General features: G+C 42.2%; 1 protein-coding gene across 1 annotated transcript in view; it reads left to right on the forward strand.

The window, feature by feature from the left end:
• Positions 1-25288, forward strand: part of NIBAN3 (niban apoptosis regulator 3) — a 34307-nt gene extending 9019 nt beyond the window's left edge. The window contains exons 6-14 of the mRNA XM_072602488.1: positions 585-700; positions 835-939; positions 2780-2942; positions 3233-3423; positions 8133-8291; positions 8474-8590; positions 10971-11078; positions 14499-14610; positions 22509-25288. Of these exons, the coding sequence (XP_072458589.1) occupies positions 585-700; positions 835-939; positions 2780-2942; positions 3233-3423; positions 8133-8291; positions 8474-8590; positions 10971-11078; positions 14499-14610; positions 22509-23071 (1634 nt within the window). The 3' untranslated portion in view covers positions 23072-25288. The remainder of the gene's footprint in view (positions 1-584; positions 701-834; positions 940-2779; positions 2943-3232; positions 3424-8132; positions 8292-8473; positions 8591-10970; positions 11079-14498; positions 14611-22508) is intronic.
• Positions 25289-25553: the final 265 nt, after the last annotated feature.

A 25553-nucleotide genomic window follows, 5' to 3' on the forward strand; every position in this document is an offset into this window, starting at 1 on the left:
CTTTCAACAACAGAATATTTATCATGTGCCCCTTGAGGCAATCCATTCTATTTTCAGCCCAGCTCTTATGGTTAGAAAGTTTTTCCTGACATCAGGCCTAAATTGCCTCATTATAACTTCCATCTCTGGGGTCAAACAGAGCAAGTCTAGCCATCCACAGAGTAGCCCTTCAAATACTTAGACACCCTCACCCCTGCCCCCAATCTTCTCTTCTCCAAACTAAACATTCCCAGTTCCTTCAATTGATCTTCCTATAATGAAGACACAAGACCCTTTGCCATCCTCTTGGCCTTCTCTTATCAATGCCCTTTACAAGCGTGGTGGCTGACATGCTGTCCTCATGGAGCTCAGTCTAGGAAGCTAAGATGCAAGCAGATAATTAATGCTCATGATACATTTCCAGTAGATGACAGAGGATATGCAAAGCTCTTTGAGATCGAAGGAGGTTGGTTGTGATTGGCTAGGAGAATCAGAGAAGGTGTCCTTGACTGCTAGGTAGAATTTCAGGGCAAATAGCAACCTCCTTAAGCTGACTGCCACATATGGACCAAAGTATGGAGGAATGAAAATAAAATTGGCTTCAGTTTTACAGAGAAGAAAATCCCCCAATGTGGAGGCATTTCTGGATGCAGTGAAGTCTTTCAGACAGGAGAGAGGCATTTATGGAGTCGACAACTTGCTTTTGGGCACAGACGCAGAGGTTTGTGAAATAAGTGTATCTGGGGGGTCACCCCCCTCTGCCTACAGGGGCTGTGACCCAGGGAGGGACTGCTGGAGAGGAAGCCTGTCTCCTCCTGTCATAGAGGGGTCATCTCTGCCTTCCTTTGGCCTTAGATCCTCACCAATCTGCTGATGCGGGATCTGTTGCCAAAGCTTCGAGCCCAGAAGCCGGCCATGCTCAGGGGTGTGGAAAGTCGGAGGAAATGGGCCTGGAGGAAGGTAAATTCTCCACTCTAACTTTTCCTGTTGTTGACCTGAAAGTCGGTTGAGGCGAACAGGCTAAATTCATATTGTTTATTCCCTTAAAGCTAGCAGTTACATGATCGTGGAGCCAGAAGGAAACTCCCATCTGATACAAGGATGACCAGGCTTAAATCTGTTTTAGGACAATCCAAGGATGTTTGTGTCCTTCAGATTTATGTTCTCTATATGTGTTTAACTATACCATGAGAAAGGAATAAGTCATAAATATAACAAGATAAGAGAGTTGACAAAGAGTCAAATTACAACTTCGGATATCTGTGTTTTCTTTACCATTAACATGCCATAATATAGTATATGTCCACAAAATATTAAGATACGGAAAATTTCCATTATTCAAGATAGTGTCTCAGGTTAAAGGTCTCATAAAGAAAGCTAAATCAGCCCCATCTGGCTTTGTTGACATAGGAAGAGGTATTCTCTGAGTTTACATCAGAGAACAAAGAGGCTATTATGTCCAGGCTCTTCTTCTGATTGATTAATTCAGGCTCTGGCCCTCATTAAAATCCAAAACTGATATTAAATGATTATCACTATCCACAAGTTTATCATTGCTTAAGCCACATGGGTTTTTGCCTCTGGCTTAAGTCCAGTGTCTCAGGGTTGGTGGGCAGAGGGTATAAAACAGGACTTCTCAACCCTTAAGATCTTAACCATGGACTGATTCCCTGGGGTCCATGGATAGATTCCAGGGGGCTGTGAATTTAGATAGGAAAAAACACTGCATCTTCATTTTTACTGATCTGTAACTGAAATTAAGCATTTCCTTCAATTATTTAAAAACATTATTCTGGGAATCCCAAAATGCAAGGGTACAGGGCTCAGGTCTGCCTCAAAAGACTTTCGACCACTCAAGCCAATTGTGACGCCAGTACAAGCAGGCCAGACTCTTAAGGAATCTGAGCATTTGATGAGGATAAAATTGGTACTTTTATACAGAAAGACTGTGGGAAAATATGAGTGGGATTAAGAAGTGGCAAGTAACCTGGGGTGGGCTAGGTACAGACAATCAGGGCCACAATAAAAGGGCAGTTAAAAGGATTATTGACTGGGATGGGATGGGTGTTTCAGGTGAGGGCCAGGGATCTGGGTTCAGGGGTTGAGTTACTGAAATTTGTGGGAAAGTTCAGTGGCTTTTCTTTTAGGGGTCCAGTGTGAATCCCATCCTCCATCACATGGCTCAAGAAAGGTTAAAAACCCCAGGTATACAGGGTGATCCTATCCGTTATTTATAGGAGACCATACGCAGAAACCCCACAGTCCACAGAGCCCCTCCTATGGGGCAGGCACTTGGTGTCAGTCAGTACTCGGGACTGTGGGAATGGGTGCCATGACACCCCCACCTCCTTTCCCTACCAGAAAAAAGAAAAACCCAAACAAGAAGAAATACAACCAACATCCTTGCTATGTATTGGCACTGTGTTTGTTTGGTCAACACTTGGGGCCTTTGGGGGCAAGGGAAAAGCCATTCAGAACACTGACTCCCCTCAAATATTTCTGCTGTGACATATATAAATAAATGTCTTTGATATAAGGATATATGCTTTCCTAATTCTCTCTCTCTCTCTCACACTTATCTACCCTTCCTTTCATTCTGCTCTCTCTTCTTTTCTTCCTTTCCCTCCCTCCTTCCTTCCTTTCTTTCACTCCTTACCTCTCTCCCCTTCTCTCTTTTCTCTCTCTTCTCTTTCTCTCCTTTCCCATCCTCTATCTCCCACTTTCTCCTGTCTTTCTCTCTTCCTTTCCCTTTCCCTTTCTGTCTCTCTCTGTCTCTGTCTGGCTCCTGCTGTTTGAACAGTTCTTGGATGAAGTTTATGTTCTAGTATTAAAGCTGATCTCCTCTGAGCTTCAAAATTTTCATCAAGAAAAGGAAGAACTTCAGAAGGAGTTAGAGAAGAAAATTCGTCCCGAGGCAGATCAGATGCTCGGATTAAGCAACCAGATTGCTCAAAAACTTCAAAGTAAGAATTGGTTGGGTGAGGAAGACACTGCTTCTGCCTGGAGCAGGCTTGCAGAGACACCAGATTCAGCTCCACCCCTCCACCCCCACCCCAAACCTGCCTCCCACTTCCCCCACTTTTGTTTGCGCTGCTTACATTCCAGTGACTGAGCCAAGGTCTTTTTGATGAGTCAGAGAACTGTCCTGTGACGCTCGTATCTCCCCCCAAATCCCAGGTGCCTCCTTCTTAGTGCATCCCCCAGGCTTTCTGCCAGGCCTAGGGCCTCATGAAACACTCTACTCTTTCTCCAGAAATGGTGTGTGGCCCTGCCGAGTCCTCCCTCTGCCAGGAAGTAGAGCCCCAGCTGGCCTGGGTGATGGAGGAGCTTCTGCGCCCTGTTCGCCAAGGGTTTGGCATGATTGGCACTGTCCTCATCCATCGAATGGACAGTCTGCTCAGAAACGTGCAGAGAAGTCGGGTTGTTGCTGTGCTGAAAGAGGAGGTGAGACCTCCCCATGTGGTCCCAGCTTATAGCCTGAAAACTCCCCCTCATCCCCCTGCCTTTCTAATTAAAATTTTAAAAAAAGTTATTAAAGCATTTATTTTTTCTCCTCCTTTAAAAAAGGAAAACAGAAACCTTGTAGCAAATACTTATAATAGAGGGGTTGGGGAGGGGGTGGAATTCTATGTCCAAAAATGTGTTTGTCAATCTATAAATTCTTAGTTCATCACCTTTCTGTCAGAAGGAGGCAGGTAGCATTCTTCATCATGAATTCTCTGGAATCAGGGTGAATCACTGCATTGATCAGAGTTCCTTAAATCTTTCAAAATTATTCATTTTTGCAGTTTTGTTAGAGTTTAAATTGTTCCCCTGGTTCACTCTGCATCAGTTCATATAAGTCTTTTCAGGTTTCTCTGAAACTGTCTCTGTTCATTTCTTAGAACCCGGTACTGTTCTATTACATTCATTTACTGTCATTTGTTCAGCCATTTCCTAACTGATTCAATTGAGGGGTACTGCTTTATTCCATTTGCCACTATAAGAAAAGTATTATATCTTTCTTTGCTCTCTTTAGTTTTAATTACTTATTTTCTAAATTAAATTTTATTTTTCAATCAGTGAAAATATGTATTTCCTTATTCCCTTCCCCCCAAAAAGAGAGAAAAAATAAAATCCTTGGTATGAATATGTACAGTTGAACATAACAGATTTCCAAATTGGCTGTGACCCCTCAGATATATGTCTCAATCTATACTCTAATGCTATTATCACTTCTCTGTCAGGAAGTGGGTAGCATGTTTCATCATGGGTCCTCTGGAATAGTGGTTGGCCATTGTGGTGATGAAAGTTCCTAATTCTTTCAAAGTTGTTTGTCTTCACAATGTTGTTGCCCCTTGAATATTTGTGCTTTTCTGTTTCTGTCAGTTTTGCCAGTTTGATAGGTGTGAGGCATAACTTCAGAGTTGCTTTAATTCATGTTTTTCTACTTATTTGTGATTTGGAGCATTTTTTTCTCATTTGATTATAGATAGCTTGGATTTCTTCCCTTGAGAAATACCTGTTTGTATCACTTCACTTTATCAGTCAATTTAACTTTATGAATATCAGTGCTACGCCTGGAGTCAGGAAGACAGAAGTTCAAATCTAGCCTCAGAGCTTAGCAGCTACGTAACCTTTGTCTGTCTCAGTTTTCTCAACTGTAAGATGGAGATAATAATAGCACCTCCCTTGCAGGGTTGTTGTTGAGATATTTTGAAAAGACTTAGGCTGGTGCCTGGCACATAATAGATGCTTAATCGTTGCTTGATTCCTCCCTTCCTTCGTCCTGCAAACCGCTTTTCCAGGAAGCAGATATCTTTGCCCTGGAAATTGTCCCCCTGGATGCCTAAGGAATTACAGAGGGTTAGGGCCAACAGCCTTTGATTCCTGTGACTAAATCAAGCAGGAGTGCAGGCTCCAGTTACTTGTCTGGTTCTCCCTTCGTGTATCCTGACTTGATCCATACTTCCCTCAGCTGTTCTGTAGGTCACTGGCACACATCTTGTGCTTATCTTGTGGGGAGCTCACATTTCCTAGAGCCTAATAAAACGCAGAAAGAGTGCTGACCACGAAGGCTGTTTGGGGCACTTCCTTGGCACATAAGGGAAGTGAAGTTATAATAGGAAACATGTGGAAATCTCCTTCCTCTAAGGGCCATGATATGAAGAATCATAGACACTGGGGGCTGGAAGGGAGCTCAGGGGGCACTTGTTGCTTAAACAAGAATCTCCTGTGGCCCCTATGATTGACTGCGCTGAAGACCTCCAGTGACTGGGGAGGCAACCCAGGTCACTTAGAAAGTTTGTTTTGACCTCAAGTCCAAAGCTGCCCCTTTGTAACTGATGAGCTCAGGGTACACGATGAGAATGTTGAAGAAATGATGGGATATAGACGTGTGGGCTCTAGAGTCTTGAAAGAATTGTTCAATTATGCATGTTTGTAACAAGGGTTTTATTTTTCTCTCTTATTGGGGGGAAGGAAATACATGTTTTCATTGACTGAAAAATAAAATTTAATTTAGAAAGGCTTTTATTGGAGTAACACACCCAAGCAGGCCTACTCCCCTATGGCATGGCAGAGCCATCCTGCTTCCCCTAGGAGGCAGAAGCTATTGGCCAGGTTAAAGGTCAGGTTTAAATGGAATAGGGGGAAGGAGGACAAGAGCATGGGGAGAAGGGGCAAGTGAAGCTCTAGAATGCCTGGGATATCAGGTAATCCAGAGATGCCTTTGGGATACAGATAAGCAAGGAGAACAGGAAAGGGGAGGGGGAGAGTTGTTCTGGCCTATCAGGTAAAGGGGTGCTTTGTGAAATCACACAGGTAAGGGGGCTTCAATGCATAGTCTTCTTTGACCACTTTTCTGGCTGGTCACATCCTGCATCCTGCTTGTTCCATCTGTCTCCAGCACTCCTTTCTACCTCATCAGTAACTACCATCCATTTGTCCCCTGGGGCCACACAGAACAAGTCTAATCTCCCACTGGACAGCCTCTCAGATTCCTGGAGATAGATATCATAGCCCACACCCAACACGCCCCGTCTTGTCTCCTCTGGGCTAAAAACTCCTAGTTCCTTCAACCAATGGTGGCACCTCTTAGATGAACTCTAGCTTCTCCTTGCTATTCCTAGAATGTGAGGCATCTAGGACTAGACAGACCACTCTAAATATATTCTGAAATGAGCAGAATACTTTGAAACTACAGCACTGTATCACTTTCTGCTCTGGCTGTTATGCCTTATGTAGCCTAGAATCATGCTCCCTTTTATGTATTTCCTCATTGACTATCTTTGTTTCGGCTAACTTTTGTATCTCTAGTGTTTAGCACACACAATGCTCAGCATATGTTGTTGTTGTTGAGTCCTTCTGGGATGACTCCTGTGACCCAATTTGGGATTTTCTTGGTAAAGATACTGGAGTGGTTTGCTATTTCCTTCTCCAGCTCATTTTACAGATGTGGAAACTGAGGCAAACAAGGTTAAGTGATTTGCCCAGGGTCACACAGCTAGTAAGTGTCTGAGGCCAGATTTGAACTCAGAAGATGAACTCAGGAAGACTCCAGGTCTGGCACTCTATCCACTCTATTCACTACACCACCTACCTGGATTTTTTTGTTCCCTGTAAGTCCCAGCTAAAATTATACTTTCTACAAAAAGCCTTTCCAAATCCATCTTAATGCTAATGACTTCCCTCTATTGATTATCCCTAATTTAATATGTCTATATCTTCTTCATACATAGCAGTTGTCTCCCCATTAGAATGTGAATTCCCTAAGAGTAGGGATCTTTCTTTCTTTCCTTCCTTCCTTTCTTCCTCCTTCCTTCCTTCCTTCCAACTCTTCCTCTTCTTCTTCTCCTTCTTCTCCTCCTCCTTCTCCTCCTCCTTCTTCTTCTTTTTCTTTTTCTTCTTCCTTTCTTTCTGTTGCCAGCACTTAGTATACTGCCTGGTACATAATAGGCACCTAATAAGTGCTTATTGACTGCCTGACTAAATTGCTTCTCGTTAACGAGCAGAATTTTGTCAGGAATTTAGCAGGATCTCTAGTTTATGAGGACAGAATTTATCTTAGTTTGGCCATTTGAATTCATTGGACAATGTTGCTTACGCTTACTATTTCCTCACTTAATCTTGACCATCAATTTCCTAGCATCCATTTTTGTTCCATATTTCCCATTCTGAGACTCATCCTTCTTGGTAAAGAAACAGAAATAAGTCCTCATTAGTTTTCTCTTCTTTTTGTCATCCAATATCACCATACCAGTTCTCCTGAGTGGTAATTCTTCCTCTAAAAAAGCTATCTTCCTTGTTGTCAGGTAACATTAGTCATCAGTCTTTGTCAACTGCCTTCCTCATCCTGTTCTGGAAATTGGTGTTCCTAATGATGAGTGGGGGATCTGGACCCCTGAAAGGGAAAACACTTGAATCTCCCCACCAATTTCAGAAACTCAGATGCCTGAGCATCTGGCGCTCCCCAACCCACCTTGATTACTTAATTAGCTTCCTTGCTACTCCTTAATCCCATCCAGATCTTCCCTTCTGTATAAAAATATCAATATTACCCCTATTAAATTACACACATTCTTAGAATCTCTCACCTGCTTGTATTGGTGTCACAAATACCTCAGGCTCGTCCCACAAATATCTCACAAATATCTCGTCCACCCAACTGGTGTCTTAGTAAACTTGTTATTTGGACTGCAAGAAGGCTTGAGTGGCCAAATTCTTTCGAGGCAGACCTCTGTCCTGTACCCTTGCACTTCAGAATTCCTAGCACCCCTAGACTGCAACACTAGCACTGCTTTTACAGGAGTATGCCATGATACTCCCTGCCCCAGCTACCTGCCTTTCCTTCCATTATCTTTTTTTGTTGTCTTTGTAAATCAAGGTGGTTGTAAAGTGTCCTACTGCAGTTCTCTTTAGACTGCTTCCTCTTTTCTTCCTATTGGAACTGTTTGCATTGTCCAGAGATTGCTTCCAAGACTTTTCAACTTCCTTGTAGCTTCTGAGGCCATGGGATCTTTCCTATCCTTTCTCTGAGCTCTAAAAGTGGCTCTCCCCAATTTAGGGAATGACTCCTATCAGGGAGCAAACTGAGGGAGCTCCCTTGGCATCCTCATTTTGAGTGGCTACACCAGACTGGGGCCAGCTAGTTTCCATGTGTGACACTTTCACAGGTTTGCTCCCTGGGAGATATGCCCTGGGATTTAGGGCTGATGCACCCATGTTACCAGGAGGCAGAGCTCTACCGGGACAGTCTTCAGGATTTGAAGGAAAGATTTGGTTTTCGTGGCACTAAAAATCTTGTCTTCAGCGCTCAGGATCTCATGCAACAGGTACCATGAAGCAAGGAGAGCCAGGGTGAAGCTCATCTGGGGGTGGGTGAGAAGGAAGCATGGAGTATATCATGGTGACTTTCCCTACCCATGAGTGTATCTGGGGTCTAGGAAAAGGTACTTAAAGGCCGTGAAAAAAGACATCTTTTCCACATCAAGTGCCTTTCTTTAACATTTCGTAGCTGATGGAGAATGCTGTGTACACCTTCCAACAGCTTTCAGACCAATATGTGTCCTCAGTAACTCGACGAAGACAAGTCATCTGCTTGCTGGAGAAGGTCAAGGGTCGTGTGTTAAAAGTAAGATACTCCCCCCACCCAACCTTGTTCTTGCTGTGACTGCCCTGCCACAGGCTTGTACTGGCTGTTCCCCATGCCTAGAGCACATTCCCTCCTGACTGCTATCATTAAAATCTCTGCTTCCTATTAAAACTCAGTTCATGCACTACCTTCTGCACAAGGGCCTTCTGGATCCTCCGAGCTGCTAGTGTCTTCCCTCCAAAAATACCTTATAAGTGTTTTGAGTATACCCTTATACATACATACATATGTATGTATAATTATATATGTATACACACACACACACACACACACCCATACCCACCCACCGACACCCATACCCACATATATATACATACATGTAAACCCATATATATACACACACATATATATTATATGTATATATATATAATATACATACATATATATAGTTAACAGGATCTTACTGAGCCAGTCTCTAACCTGAGAATGATGAAACAGTAGGCATATGCCAATAATCAGGTAGCCATTTAATTAATTGGTTTCACTATGAGGAACAGATTTGCAAATTGGGAGTTCTCCTGATCAGAATTCCACCTTACTGAAGTGAATACAAAGATTTCATACATAAATCATTATGGAAAGGGAAGGAGGAAGGTGGATTACAGTAATTGTTCCCAGGGCCAGAGTGATTTCCCACAACAAACCTACAAATGGAAGACAATACAAATAATTCTGGAGTCCACTCTTTGGGGATCTTGACTTGGTGGGTCACAGGACCAGAATTCTGTGATGGGAACAGGTTCTACAATCTTTGATTCACTTCACTTAAGGTATGCAGACAGAAGGATGCCAGAGATTTCAGGAGTGTCAAGGTCTGCTTGATCATTTTGAGCTGCATTGTGAGCTCTGACTCACAAGCTGGATAAGGCAATTCTTGAGAATTCTAAATTATTAGTGTATTCATTAGACATATTGTATAGATTAATAGGGGCAGCTAGGTAGTGCAGTGCATAGAGCACCAGTGCAGGAGTCAGGAGGACCTCAGTTCAGATCTCACCTCAGACACTTGACACTCACTAGCTTTGAGACCTTGGGGAAGTCACTTAACCCCAACTGCCTCATCCTGGGTCATCTCCAGTCATCCTGATGAATATCAGGTCACTGGATTCAGATGGCTCTGGAGGAGAAGTGAGGCTGGTGATCTCCACAGCCCCCCCTCACTGAAAACAAAGTCAAGTGCAAGTCATGTCATCATTTCTCTGATGGCATGGTCTTCTTTGGCAATGAAAGACGACCACACATTTAGATTAATATAAAATCATAATGCCCTTCTCAATACATACATGTCAGATCAAAAAACATTAAGTACCTGCTATGTGCCAGGCACTATGCTAAGCTCTGAGAATGCAAAGTAAGGCAAAAGACAGCTTCTACCCATGAGGAGCTCACCATCTAATGGGAGAAACAACCTGCAAATACCGAGGTACAAAGAAACTGTAAACGGGATTTGTTATGTCATTTCAGACTCTCTGTGACCCCATCTGGGATTTTCTTGGCAAAGATAGTGGAATGGTTTGTCATTTCCTTCTTCAGCTCATTATACAGATGAGGAAACTGAGGCAAACGGGGTCAAATGACTTGCTCAGGGTCACATTTTGTCTTAGATGGAATTTGAACTCAGATCCTCCTTATTCTAGGCCCAGTGTTCTCTCTACTTGCCCCTTGCTTCCTTACAAACAGGATCAATTGGAGATAATCAACACAGGGAAGGGACTCACATTAAGGGAAATCATCTTCCTATAGAAGGTCACATTTTAGCTTGGGCTTGTAGGAAGCTAAGAGGTGGGGATGAGGAGGGAGAGCATTCCAGGGCTAGGGGAGTCAGAAAAAATGCCTCCAGCCAAGAAATGACTTGTTCTGTCCCAGGGATAGCAAGGGGACTAATGTCACTAGATTGAAGAGTATGTTGAAGGAGGAGAAGACTAGAAAGGCCGCGGAGGGGGTGAGGAGTGAGATTGTGAAGGACTTTGAATAACAAACAGGATTTTCTATTTGCTTCCTCTAGCTAAATTGTGTTGGTGCAGTGTCTAAAGTGCTGGGCCTGGAGTCAGGAAGACCTGAGTTCAAATTTGGCCTCAGACACTTGCTGGCTATGTGACCCTGGGAAAGTCACTTAATCCTATTTGCCTCAGTTTTTTCATCTATAAAATGAGCTGGAGAAAGGACATGGCAAGCCACTACGGTGTCTTTGCCAAGAAAACCCCCAATGGGGTCAGGAAGAGTTAGACACGTTTGAACAACACCAGCAGCTACACTGCAAACAAACTCCTTCAGGGTCCCCAGGGCCTGGCACACGTATGTGTTGGTTTCTTGGTTGGACAGCGATCAACATTGGCTTGTTGTCTGATTGTTCTTTCAGAAATTCGAGTCTGATAGCAGGTTTGCTCAGAAGTGTTTTGTTCAAGAGTGGCTGGCCCAGATTTTTCTTCCCTACCTGCTGAGAAGATTGGAGGTGGGCTGCAAACTGGTGAGTGTGAAGCCCTCCAGGGCAGCTTCCCCCCATGCCTGAGCCCCCAAGCTTTGGTTCACTCCAGGGAGCTTTCAGCCAAGGAATTGTGGAGAGGCCTTAGGCTTCCATGCTCTCCCTCGATGCCTAAATAAGGCCATTGATCTTTGTGATGACAACGATGGGAGCAGTCATCTCCATTTTAAAGAAGAGAACACTGAGGCTCAAGGAAGATGAGTAACTTGCTACTAAGTATTTTATACCTAGCAAGTGTCAGGATTCAAATCTAGATTTTTCTGACTCTAGGACCAAGATTCTTCCCACTGTACTATACTCTATTGCCTCCTGAGATGTCATAAATGAATGTAGGTCTAAAGTCTAAACTAGAAAAGGCCCTAGAGACAGAAAATGAAGGTTTTCTTACTGGGATGACAAACTCCACTGGTCTCCAATCTCTCCCTCTTCATTTGATCCCTTTCTTTATCCTGCCAAGATGTTCATCTCTTCCATTCCAAAGATACTTGCCTTTTACTGAAACTTGAAGGAAGCTACAGATTCTAAGAGATGGGATTGGGGGATGGATTCCAGGCATCTGGCCTGTGCAAAGATGTGGACCACCATGTGAGGAGAGCGCCAAGATGGCCAGTTTGGCAGGAATGAAGGAAGGAGACAAACATTAAGTTCCAACTACATGCTGGGCATTGTTCTGAGTGCTTTACAAATATTATCTCATTGATCCTCACTATCACTATCCCCATTTCACAGATGGGGAACCTGAGGCAGGCATAGGTACAGTGTCTTGCCCATGATCACACAGCTAGGCAGCATCAGAGGCTGGATATGAACTCAGGTCCTTCTGCCTCTAGGCCACTTCACCATCCAGTTGCTTCCTGAAGGGAAGAAGAGTATGTATCAAGAGAGGGTTGGAACCAGGGTATGAAAGGCTTTTAACGCCAATCAAAGGAATTTGCGTTTGATTCTATGGGCATCAGGGAGTCACTGTATTGGGCTGCGACATGACATGGCCACACCTGCCATTTAGGAAAATATTTTGGCAGTGGTGTGGCAGATCTTTGGGGTCAGGGGAGGCAGTGAGAACAATTAAGAAGCTATTGCAATAATTCAGGCCAGAGGTGATGGGAGAGAGGGGGAATAGAACTAAGGTGGTGGTTCTGGAGAGAAGGGAACAGATGTGGCAGATATGTTGGGGAGTTGATAAGACTTAGCAGCTGATTGGTTATATGGAGAGAGAGAGAGGCAGAGAGACAGACAGAGACAGAGAGAGAGAGACAGACAGAGGGAAAGACAGAGAGACAATGAAAGATAGAGAGAGAGACAGAGACAGACCCAGGAGAGAGCTTTGGGCAATGCGAACCCTGAGTATTAGTGAACATGACATATAAAAAGATACTGAGAAGAAATGGTCAGACAGTTAGGAAGAGAACCAGTATAAAGCAGTGTCATGAAAACCCAGGGAGAAGAAAGATTTTAGGAGGAAGAGAGTTTTCGACAACATCAGAGATTGCAGAGCAGTCAGGAAGGATGAGGATGGAGAAAGAGCCTTTGAATTTGGCAATTGAGTTCGTCTGCAACTTTGGAAAGAGATATTTCTGCTGAGTGATGAGGATGGAAGCCAGATGACAAAGGACTGAGGACTAACTGAGAGGAGACAAAGTGGAGGCAGTGAACATGGCTGGCATTTTTGAGAAGTTAGTGTGAGAAGGGAAAGAGATAGGTCAGGGAGATGGCAGGATCCAGTGAGGGTATATTACGGATGGAGGAGACTTGGGATTGTTTTGGGAGTAGCAGGGGATGAGCCGGTCTATCTCTAAATCCATGCTGTCCTTATGCTTTCCAGCCTCCTGCTCATATCTCTCCCAGAATGTTCCTCTTGGCTCCTCAATTTCAGTATGTTCCAAAATGAATTCAGTATCACCCTGCCACAAATCTACTTCTCCCCTAACATTCAAACTATTTCTATTATTGGCACTCAGTTAACCAGGCTTATGGCCTTGGAATTATCTTTGAGCACATTGAGACTTGCACATTTTAGGCACTTAATGAATATTTGTTGAATTGAATTGAATCCATGTATCATAGAGGCTGAGACAAACTTAATGTAGCAATGAAAATAGTAACAACAGAAAAGACAAAGTAACACAGTCTGTGTGGTGTAGGAAATCAAGAAGACTCATCTTCAAGGCCCAGATCTGGTTTTCCTAGCTAAGTGACCTTGGGCGAATCACTTACCCTCTAATGAAGAAATCCATAAAATTGGGATAACTTAGAACATCTACTTTTCAGAGCTTGGATGAGTCAAATACTTTGTAAAATGCTATATACAAATCTAAGCCATTTTTCCCTCTAGATGAGGCAAGACTGCATGAAATATTTCCCCTACAGCCTAGTACAGTGCCTTGTATTTGGTAGGTGTTTAACTGATGTTTATTGAATTGAACTGAACTTGATTGGAACATGCCACTCCTTTTCTCAAGAAGTTCCTGGGGCTTTCTTTTGCCCTTGAGTTAAGTACACACTGCTTAGTTTGGCATTTACAGCGTTTCCCATGTTGTTCCAATCCACCTTTTCATGCTCATTGTACATTCTTCTCTTTACACACTCTGTGATTTAGCCCAAATGACCTCTTTGTTTCCAGAATGCAGCATTCAATTTCTCTTCTCTGTGCTTTCACCCAGGCTGTCCCCCATGCCTTGCATGCCATCTCTTTTGACCTTTGCTTCTTAGTATTTCTAACTGCTTTCAAGCCTCAGCATATGAAGTCTTTCCAACCTCCCTAGTTATTAAGGCCCTCTTTCTTATCCTTTAATTACCTCTATGTATTGGTCTATTATATATTGTTCCCTCCAGTAGAATTTTCTTGGGGGCAAGACTGTTTTTCATTTTGTTTTTAGATCCTTCCACTATGCATTGCACATAGTAGGAGCTTAATAAATATTTGTTGGATTGGAACTGTTCCATTATAAAATGGTGTTCTTTTTAGGAGAGGAGTGGATCAGTTGCTAAATTTTCCTTAACACAATCTCATCTCCTGCTCTCTAATTCCATACTCATCAAAAAGAAAACCTTAGGATGGGGAGGGATCTGTCTACAGAAGGACAGGGCCTCCAATGTAAAGTTACCACTTGGCTGTCTTGCTGGTGTTCTGCTAGGGCACAGGTATTTACTGAGTGTCACAGGCATGGTTTGTCACTCTATGTGGAGTCTGCTTTGAATTAGTCTAAGAAAGTCCAGTCACTACTTCTCCCTGGTGAGACTGACAGCTCAGACCTCAGGAGCCAAGGAATTAAGCAACTAGACCCTTGAGCAGAGTTCATCACTCCAGTCATCTAACATAAGCCCAGGACTGGCCCCTGGACATGTTGACCAAGGAAGTTCCCAAAGACACCTGCCCTGACTTCTCTCTTCATGTTTTGATTCTAGGAGTTGCACAAGTATGAGAAGTATGTATTTGCAGACTACAGTCACATAATCACCATTGAGAACATTTATGAGGATGTAGTCTTGAGTTTCCTAAACCAGAAGGTGAATGCAGGTGAGTAGAGTGTGCTCCAAGAATACAAAGTACTCTCTCCTTAGGGAAGGGACCCTACCAGCCCTTCCTGCTCCATGAATATAAGATGCTGGTTTTAGAAGGAAGGAAGTAGGGCCAACTTCAGAACCAATTACAGAGACTACTGGCAAACCTGGGAAGAACCTCTAAGGACACACCATGTAAAGTCAACTCTCACTTATCCATGGGACAGATGGTCCCAACCCTGAGCCTTACAATTCAATGAAGGTGATCTTTTTGTACAGCCCAGTTCCAAGGGAACTTGGGAGCTGTCTGTCACTAGTATTTCCCTATACCTGGTCAAAAGGTGAATGAAGAAGGATCTGAGTTGGGTAGGGAGAACAACATACATGTCAGACTACAAACCAATGGTGTAGCATGTGAACATTATAGCTAGGCACAAGGTAAATGAATGAATGAAAAAAAACATTTATCAACTGCTCACTGTGCCAGGAATTCTACTAAAAACAGGGAAACACAAGCAACACAGTCCCTGCCATAGAGTTTTCATTCTAATTAAGGAAGATGACATGTTGGTCAGGCACTGTGCTAATTAAGTCCTTTACTATTATCATCTCATTTGATCCTCACAACAACCTTGGGAGGAAGGTGCTATTATCATTTTACAGATGAGAAAAGTGAGGCAAACAGGATTAAGTGATTTGCCCAACTAGTAAGTGTTTGAGGTTGGATTTGAACCCAGTTCTTCCAGACTTTAGGCCCAGCACTGTATCCACTGTGCCACCTATTCATTCTTAATTTTCCTAGGATTGTAAAGATCATAGTGCTATAACTTTTGACAATAGGAAGTTCATTTATTTTAGTCTGTATGAATCAGCCTCACCCATGGAAGGCTGTTTCATTCAGGGAGCAACCAGTGCTGATGGGAGTATTTTGAAAGAATTTAAGCAAACACTTAATTTGACCGAGATGTACACCTGTGTTTGGGAACTGGTAACTGTGGCATACCTTCAGTAATATTAACTCCTTAATCCACTGGAAGAGGGAGTGGTTTGGAAGATACTGGATGGCACAAGAAGCCCCAAGGTCATGCAGCCAGGGCTCAGTCAGAAACTGTGGATCATTGTGGGATGGAACTACTCAGTCTTCTACAGCCTTTGCTTTTGATGTGATTGGTGCCTCTGACCATTAGCTCATCATGCTCTCTCTATGTCTGAACAAAGAAGTGTAAAAATGAAACCTTAGGGAAGTAGTAGAGACCCAAACTAGACAAGGACAGACTGGTGAGAGACGTCAGTCTCCCAAAGTATGGATATACCATATTTGAAAGTGTTAGTTCTTCCCAAGTGGGAGGTCCAGTCTCCTGATTTGGTAGTACAAGTAGCAATCAGTTAAGGGAGGGGCCTGCTATGACAGAAAGGAAACCCTAGATGTGGAGTAGGTCTGCAGACAAGGTTACAGACAAGATGACTGCTCTTTTGTGGAGCAATACTATGAACATGGTCAACCTCATATAGCAAAAAAGTCACCCGAGGTCATAGCTAAATATATGCCATTCATCATGAGAGAAGCCTTTGTGATACTGGAGGATGGCAAAAGCACATGACCAGACAGGAGGGAAAAGATCCTCCAGCCAAGGAATGAGCCAACCCTTATTGAGCACTAGTGATCATGCTAGCTAGTGGGGGAAGGATAGGGAGTGTAGGGGAGGAGAGGAGGGAGGCTCTTAACAGAAATGTGGAGGTGTGGCCTCTGAATCTATCGATTAAGGACTGAATTATTTAGCACTTACTCTAGGAGTTTAGAAAAGGAAAAAAACATCAGGAGCTTGAATATTCCAGGAGGGCTTCATGGAAGAGGTAGGTAACACCTAGAAGGGATAAGCAAGGCTTTGTGGTTGCTATTCAGTCATTTTTTGTCATGTCTGACTCTTCATGACTCTATTTGGGGTTTTCTTGGCAAAGATACTGGAATGGTTTGTTATTTCCTTCTCCAGCTCATTTTACAGATGAGGAAATTGAGGCAATCAGAGTTAAGTGACCTGCCCTGGGGTCACACAGTATCTGAGGCTGGATGAGAACTCAGGTCTTCCTGACTCCAGGGCCAGCACTGTATCCACTGCGCCACCTAGCTGCCCAAGTAAGACTTAGCTAGGTGCATAAGAAAGGGAAGGATACTTAAGATGAATCAATTTACTTAGCCCCTACTATGTGCCAGGTATTGCGCTGGGCACAGGGATGGGGAGACAAAGAATGAAACAATTCATACCTTCAAAGATTTTACATCCTAATGGTACATAACCCTGGATCAGAGTTAACAATGCACCTGGTTTGTGCTAGAGGATAGAGAAGACTCACTGCCATGAGGGTGTGTGTTAGGGAGTGGAAGTGTATTTATCAGACCAGTGACAGATTCCTGCAGGTTTTCTTTCCCTCTTACCATTAAAAAATGCATTGATGTCTTTTGTTTTTACAGTACTTCCATCTCTGAAAAATCTCTTGCCCCTTCTCTACTCCATCCCTTGGAAAAGAATAAAAAAGAAAAAGAAAAAAAACCCATTAGTGAAATTAATCAATACATCAGCTGAGTCAAAGTTTATTTAGTGTTCATTACCCATAATCCCCTACCTTCAATAGAAGAAAGGAAGGGGCATTTTTTTACCTTCTGGGGCCAAACTTGGTCATTTTAGTTATGTAGCTTTTAGTTTGTGGTTTATTTGTTTTTGATGTTTTTCCTTTCATTTACAGTTATATCACTGTATACATTTTTCACTGATGGTTTTAAGAGCCAACTAGAAGGATGAAGTACTTTGTGTGTTTGACAATCAGGAGCTATTCATAGGTTCTTGGACTAGGGAATGAGAAGTTAAAAACTGGACTTCAGGAAGGTTAGCTTGGCAGCAAAATGAAGGGTGGTTCAGAGGCAAGAGAAAATTCTGTTAATGCAATAGTCTGAGCCTCAAGGGGCAGGAGCACCATGGGGGCATTGGGAATAGAAGGCACAAAGACTGAGTGCCAGGAGAATGTCCCCCTTACCCCTACCCCTTACCAGAGTGTATTATCATTCAAGAGTTGGAGAATCTTTAGAGAAGCGGCCAGGGATTACCAGTTGGAAACCCTTACCTCTGGAAAAAAATATGAGAGAACTGGAATTGTCCAGTTTGGAGGAAAGGGCCAAAGGGCAGAGACATCTTAATCGCAGATAAGAGCATAAAGGATTTTTCCGAAGAGTATGTGGACAAGTTGTTCTGTTCATTGAAGAACAATGAGTTTACATTAGTGGGAGGAGAGTCCCTTAGGTTCTAAGTGCAATAAAATCCTCCATCAAGCTGATGAAATATTGGAGTGAGTGGCCATAGGACCCTCTGTCCCTAAAGATTTTGAAAAAAAGAGAATTAGAAAATTAACTGACTGACTGAATGAATAAGTGAATGAATGGATGGACAAAGAAAAAACCATTTATGTATTTATAATCGTACTAAGCTGAGGCTATGTGTATAAAAGCAAGACAATCTCTGCCTTCAAGGAGATTACATTCTAAAAGGGAGAGACAACACATATAAGGGAGTGATGGTTAGGGAAGGGTGTTTTGATCTGGGGAGTTAACTGGATGGTGAGAAGTCAGTTGATTTGCTTTTTCTAGAAGTAATGGTAGAGTTAATTTGATTACTGTTGAGTGGGAGGGAGGGCTTGCAGAAGTAGAAGGGGAGAAGAGAAAGGCAGTATGTTGGAAAGTGGTCTTTGTGAAAGAGCATAGTTAGATCTGATACCAGCTACATCTAGTGAGGTCTCACTGATCAGACCAGGAAGGCCAAAATTCTTCCAGGGTATGTTATCTGCCTCCAGTTGGAGGCAGTAGCAACAGCTTCCTCGGATTAGACAGCAATAATAAACCCCTTTCAATTCAAATGCTTGAAGACAGCCTCATCTACCCCGCTAATTCTTCTCAAAGGCATACTAGTGCATTGTTGGTAGAGCTGTGAATCAGTACAACCATTCTAGAAAGCAACTTGGAATTATGTAAAACAAGTGGCTAAAACCTTCCTGTCCTTTGACCCAGAGATGACACTACTAAATACTTACCTCAAGGAAGTCACTGACCAAAAGAAGGGTTCCATCCATGTACACTAAAATATTTTTAGCAGCCCTTTGCTACTGCAAGTAGCAAGCAATGTAAAACTAAGTAGATCCTCCTAGGTTGGGTAATTGTTAAATAAATTGTGATTTGCATGGGTCTATTTGAGTATCATGGTCTGTAAGAAACAAGGATCATGATGAATATAGAGAAGGGAAAGACATGAACTGACGCAAGCCCAATAGCTACTACCAAGTAAATGGAAAGTACCACAATTACAAAACAATTGAAGATGAATATTATGAAATTATAAAGAACAAAGGGTGGATTGTAGAGTGAAGAGGATTTAGGCTTGATGTGAGGGAAAATGTCCTAAAAATTAGAGCTCTTTAAAAGGGGAATGGGCTGCCTCAGGAGGTAATGGGTTCCATCTCTTTAACTGAGAGCTGAATGACCCTTTGGGCTGTTGCAGATGAGATGTGAGCATGGGATGATCTTGACGTTTGCATCCTACTCTGGGATTCTGAGATTATAGAAAGGGGCACTTGCCCAAGAGATCACATAGCTAGTTGCAGAGCTAGAATTGAACCCCAGGTCTCCCGAATCTCAGTCTGGCACTCCTTGCACTTCACTGTGGGAAGCTAGAGGTGCGATGTAGAGTGCTGAGCCTGGTCAGGAAGATCTGAGTTAAAATTCAGCCTCAGATACCTACTAGATGTATAACCTTGGGCAAGTCACTTAAACCTCTGTTTCCCTCAGTTTTCTTAACCATAAAATGGGATTGTTATTAATAATATATTATAATTAATGTATCAATAATATACCATTATATTAATTAATCAAATCATATAATTAATTAATATAATATATTAATAATATATTATATTATTATTATTAATAACACCATACAGAGTTGTTATGAGGATCAAATGAGATATTATTTGTAAAAAGCACTTAGTACAATGCCTGACACATAGTTGACACTATATAGGTGCTTATTCCCTCTCCTGCCCCCTACACATGAAGATATTCTTAAATGTTACTGTGGGTAAGTTGAATCTTTGTGAGGAAGAGGCAAATTTGGCTGAGTTATTAAAATAAACAGATCAGCAAAATGTGATTGCAAATCTAAGAAGACCAGCACATCTCTGTGGTTTACAGAATGATGGAGACAGGGACTGAAGTTAAAAGTACAATATTGTCCCTCTTGGTCACTCCCTCAACTCTCACTAGAAGGTTGGTGATGGTTATCTTAAAGTTTCTGGAGGTAAATACCCCCAAAACTAGTCCGTGAGCCCCTACCTGTTTCTTTCCTATGAACAATCATCCAAAAGACACACTTTGTTCGAAGGAAAGGAATTCAGTAAGATGACAAGATTAGAACAACAGTCGCAGAACATTCTCCCCAGAAACCTTAGACACACTTTATCACAAAATACAGTGTCATTGGTAAAAGTAGGTACAAACTTAGTACAACAGTCATGATGCACATGGGTGCAGATAACATATTGCCAAAGCTCCTCTGGTGAATTGATAATTTGTGAAATTATGAAACAGGGACTGGTTCTTTGAATACTCATTAGGAAAGACCACAATTGGCAGCGAGAAATGGGGTGGCAACTGTACTTTAATAAGCACAAAGGGTACGAACGCAAACAGCACAGAAAATACTGAGACAAGTAGCAAGAAGAGGGGAAGGATGCAGATACAGAGGGTGGTATAGGGAGAGGAGATGGGATGGAGAAGTAACTTCAGGGAAGAGGATGGGGGGGGTGAGAGGCAGAGAATATCATTGATGTAACCATGGATCAGAGTTGGGAGCACTAGGTACCATGGACCCTTAGGAAATGAAAGAAGGCTCAAAGGCAAGAATTTGAGGTCTCATTTTTATGGGGTGTTTTTTGGGGAAAACAGACCAACTCTTATCTGTGCCACCTTGGGGTTAGTTCAGTAACATATCCAAATCATCTCAAAGTTAACAGTAAAAATTCAGTCATCATCTCAAAGTTATTAGCTCCTTTTGATGTTCTGCCAGTCCATAGTTGTGGAAGTCTGGATTTTATCCAGAATTTACATATCCTAAGGCTAGAAACCTTGACAGCAGTGCCTAGATGGCTCTCCCTGATTTAGTATATATTACCAGGATTTGAATTTTGGTCAATATATAATACAATTTGTAAGTTTTGTTCCTTTGATCTTTGGGACAGTTTGTACATGACTTCCAGGTTTCCTTTTGAAATCGTATTTCCTGTTACTTTCCCTTAATACTGGCTACTTATAAACTTACTATACTGACTAGAAGAGGAGGAGGTGGTCAAGGGGAACCAGAACAAGATATGGTTTTCACCCATCTGGTGCCATCTGGTTAGGTTATGAACCCCCTCCCACATTTCCAGTCTTTTTACACCTAAGTTCCCCACATGTATTCTTCAGTCCTGGCTGTTCCACAAACAAGACACTCTGTCTTTCCACTCTGGGCACTTTCTCTGACTGTCCCTCATGCCTGGAATGTTGTCCCTCTTCCACTCCACCTACAGACCTCTCTGACTTCCTTTAAGTCCCAACTAAAATCTCATCATTTATTGGAAGCCTTCCTCAATGCCTCTTAATTCTGATGCCTTCCCTCTGCTAATTATTTCCTATTTATCCTGTATATAGCTTGCTTTGCATATTTTTTGTTTACATGGTGTCTCCCCCCATTGGACTGTGAGCTATTTGAGGACAGGGACTGTCTTTCATCTCCTTTTGAATCCCCAGGGCTTAGCATGGTGCCTGGTACTTAATAAATATTAATAATATTAATAAATATTTATTGACTGATTGATTGGGGGGGGAGGAGAAAAATCTCTTTTCCTCCTTCAAGTGAATAGCTCAATTTTCCTCCAACTCTTGGCTTTCTCTTCATCTTTCTTGAATTGCCAACTGTCTTCAAGGCATAGCTATTTAAAGTTTTCAAGAGTATGGTCAGTTTTTTGGTTGTTGTTTCTTGTTTGTTTGTCCAAAGGCCAACCACCCTTTAATGTCATCAGGGGAAGGTATCCACTTTTCCTACAAGGATGGGTCGTTTCCATCATCTGTCATTATATTTTATGACTACATCAAAGTATCCCCTCCTTACAAAAGTGAGAAACCTAAGTGACTCTTGGCTCCCTAAAAGCAAAAATAATTGAGCTTGAGAGATAGGCAAAGATGTCCCTGGGACAGAGACAGCTTCACTAAGTTATCCTGTGGCATCTTGGAGTCCAGGTTCCAATAGCAGCATTGTTCACCAGCTATGTGATCTTGGGTAAGTCCCTTCTCTCTGAGCCTCCGTTTCTTTGGCTATCAAGTAGGGATAATAATAAGAGTTAACATTTAAAGTTTGTAAAGCATTTTATATTTGTTATTTCATTTGATCATCTTATGAACTCTGGGAAATAGACACTATTATTTACCTCCACTACAGATGAAGAAACTAAGGTTTTGAAGGTTATGTGACTTACCCAGGTTTACACAGCTGGTAAATATCTGAGGCAGGATTTGAACTTCTTGCCTCTGATAGATAGTGTTCTATCCACTACACCACCTAGTTGCCTGTAAGACACCAATACCTGCACTATTTATCTCAAATGGTGGCTATTCAAATGACATGTTTATGAATTTCTTTATAAGCTGCAAAGTTGGCATAGGGACATGTATCTTTTGTTATGCAGAGACTAGAGATTTCTGTGTGAGTCCAAAATCTTCTGGACTGAAGTGAGTAGTAGATAAGAGGTGAGGAAAGGAACTTAAGGGACTGAAAAGGTATTCAGAGGGGAAAGAGTGCCTGAAAAAATGCTCCACATAAATTTTGTTCTTTTTTCAAGGAGTGGATACAGTAACTGAACTAAGGGGCTTCCCACCTGGGGAGAAGAAGGAGGTGACTGCAGAGACCTGCACCCATGCTACACTTTCCACATGGAATCTAGAAACCATTCCTTCTACCTTGCAGTGGGACCCAGACTCCTGCCAAGATCTCCTCCAAAATTCCCATTGTGAAGGAGATCAGGAAGAAACATGGAGGAATAGGGATTCCTGTTCTATTCAGTGGCCATCTGAATTGCTACGCAAGGACCCAGATGAGATCAAAAGAAGTGTCCTTGTGAAGGGGTTGACTACAGCCATGGACATGGATGTCTTCCAAACAGATATACTGGAAATGGACATGAAAGGGAATGGCAGCCTTATCAAATGGAGCCAACCTACAGAGTTTCTGAAATTCCCATGCCCAGAACAAGAGCTCACAGGGAGTGGCACCCAGGCAGGTGACATCCGAGCACAGCTCATGGCAGATGGAATATACTCCAATGTCGCTGTGAAGACTTTGCCTGGAAGACTAGGGAAAGGCAGGGAAGTGGTCATGGAAACACTGGAGGGGGAGATATCATGAGAAAGGGCCACGTTGCCCATCCTTGTGGAAAGGTGTCTAGCCTTCTGTTAGTGGGAGTTAAAAGACATCTACTCTGAAGACTGAAGTTTAGAGCAGCCCCCCCCTAAGCTCAGGGACAAAAAGGAAAATAATTTCATGGAATTCTACTCCTCTATATATGAAGGGAAAATGTCAAGGTTGAATAGTGATAAAGGCTCAGGAATAATAAACACATTGATACAAGTTAAATAATTTAGTATTTCATAGCATAAATCTCATTAGAGTCCCTTTCCCCTACCCTAACCTAGCATTTCACAGAATCTTAAAGGAAGGAGGGAAATAAGAAAAAAAAACAAACCCAACACCATTTATTAAGTACCTACTATATGTCAGGTACCATGATCAGCACTTTACAGATATTATCTTATTTGGTCCTCACAACAATGGGGTAGGTGCTATAATTATCCCCATTTTTCAGATGAGGAAACTGAGGCAAATAAAGAGTAAGTGACTTACCCAGGGTCACACAGCTAGTAAGTATCTAAGGAAAGATTTGAACTCAGGTTTCCCTGACTCCAGACCTAGTGTCGTATCTATTGTGCAACTTAGCTATCTCTGGAAAGAGATTGGGAAAGAATCTGCTCTGACCCATATTTAAAAAGGAATCTCTTCTACTATTTGCCAACAAGTGGTTATACAACTTCCAATTGAAGATTTTTTGGGAAGGAGGATCCTCAATGTCCTAGATTTGGGCCAACCCTAATTGTTTGGAAGTCCTTCCTTATATTGAACTGAAATCTGCCTACGAGCTAGGTGCCCCAGTGGATAGAGTGCCAGGCTTGGAGTCAGGAAGACATCTTCCTGAATTCAAATCTGGCCTCAGACACTTACTAGCTATGTGACCCTGGCAAGTCACTGCACCCTGTTTGTCTCAGTTTCCTCATCTTTAAAAGGAGTTAGAGAAGGAAATGGCAAACCTCTCTAGTAACTTTGCCAAGAAAACCCCAAATGAGGTCCCAAAGAATCAGAAACCACTGAAAATGATTGAACAAAGATCTGCCTTAGTACAATTTCTACCACAGCTTCTGGTTCAACTCTCTGGAGCCAGACAGGACAAGTGTAATAACCCTTTTCCACATAACTTCCCTTCAGGTACTTGAAGACAATGATCATGGTGCCCCTAAGACTCACCTCCAAGCTAAACATTCACAGAGCCTTCAATTAATCTTCCCACAGTGTGGATATTAGTTCCCTTGCCATCCTGACTGCCCTCTTCTATATTTGGCAGTACATAACACCAACAATGTTATGGCTAAAATATGGTGCTTAGAATGGAGTACAGTTCTCCAGATATGATCTGATAAGGACAGAGGACAATGGAACTTTGACCTCCCTAGCCTTAGATACTGTGCTTCTCCCAAGAGTCACCCCCCAATAATGGACATTATGCCTCAGTAAGATACCACCTAGTATCATTTTAGGGGTTTTTGTTTGTTTGTTTTTGGTTGTCATGCCAAACTGCTGTCTTACAGCACTTAAGATTTTTTTTCACAACATGACTAATGTGGAAATATGTTTGACATGATAGTACATGTATAATGTATATCAGATTGCTTGCTCTCTTGGAAAGGGGAGAGGGAAGTGAGGGACAGAGAAAAAATTGGAACTCAACATCTTACAAAAATGAATGTTGAAAACGATCTTTACATACAATTGGGGAAAAAATACTATTTAGTTAAAAACAAGAAATGCATAGTATGATACGAAGATGGGCTTACCACAATGCCTCACATGTAGAAGGTGTTTAATAAATGTTTATTGAGCGATTGATTGATCCATATGGTAAGAAGGAGGGATGATGGGTGGATAGCCATAGTACCCCAATGCAATGCTGGCAGAAAGTGAGGAAGGTGAATGGATTCCGGATGGTGAACTTTTGGAAGGTGGGTGAGAATATCATAAGATGGGCATCCATGAGTAGATTATTATTTGCTTTATTATTAGAGGGAACTTGTAAAATGATGAGATCTTAGATCCCTTTGAGTACAGTATATATGAATATATATGCCAGGGACTGTGCGCCAAGCATTGGAACGACAAAGACAAAACCGAAAAAGCATCCTGCCCTCACCTGGCTTTCCCTCATTATGCTAACTAGTTTCTTGAATGTTCTTCTTCCTCATCTCAATCTCTTCATGTATAGGAGGTGCTTAATAAATGCATCTTGGTTAGATCATACTGGATCTTTATTTCTTTGACTATCAAACATTGCATATAGTACCTTTCAAGTAGTAGGTGTTTAATAAATGTTGCTTATTGGTTAAAAAAAACAACTTAAGGTTTACTCCCCGCGCCATATTTTTAGTTTTTTCATTTTCTTACCAAATACAGAGGCTACCAAAGACGGTTCTACTCCTCAAATTTATGCCAGGCAGTCCTTTCATACCACAAAAATGGGCTCTTTGACAGTATGAGTAATTTATACTACTATATAACCCAAGGC

This window comes from Notamacropus eugenii, chromosome 4 (genome assembly GCF_028372415.1).
Source record: "Notamacropus eugenii isolate mMacEug1 chromosome 4, mMacEug1.pri_v2, whole genome shotgun sequence".
In the NCBI taxonomy this organism is placed as follows: domain Eukaryota; kingdom Metazoa; phylum Chordata; class Mammalia; order Diprotodontia; family Macropodidae; genus Notamacropus; species Notamacropus eugenii.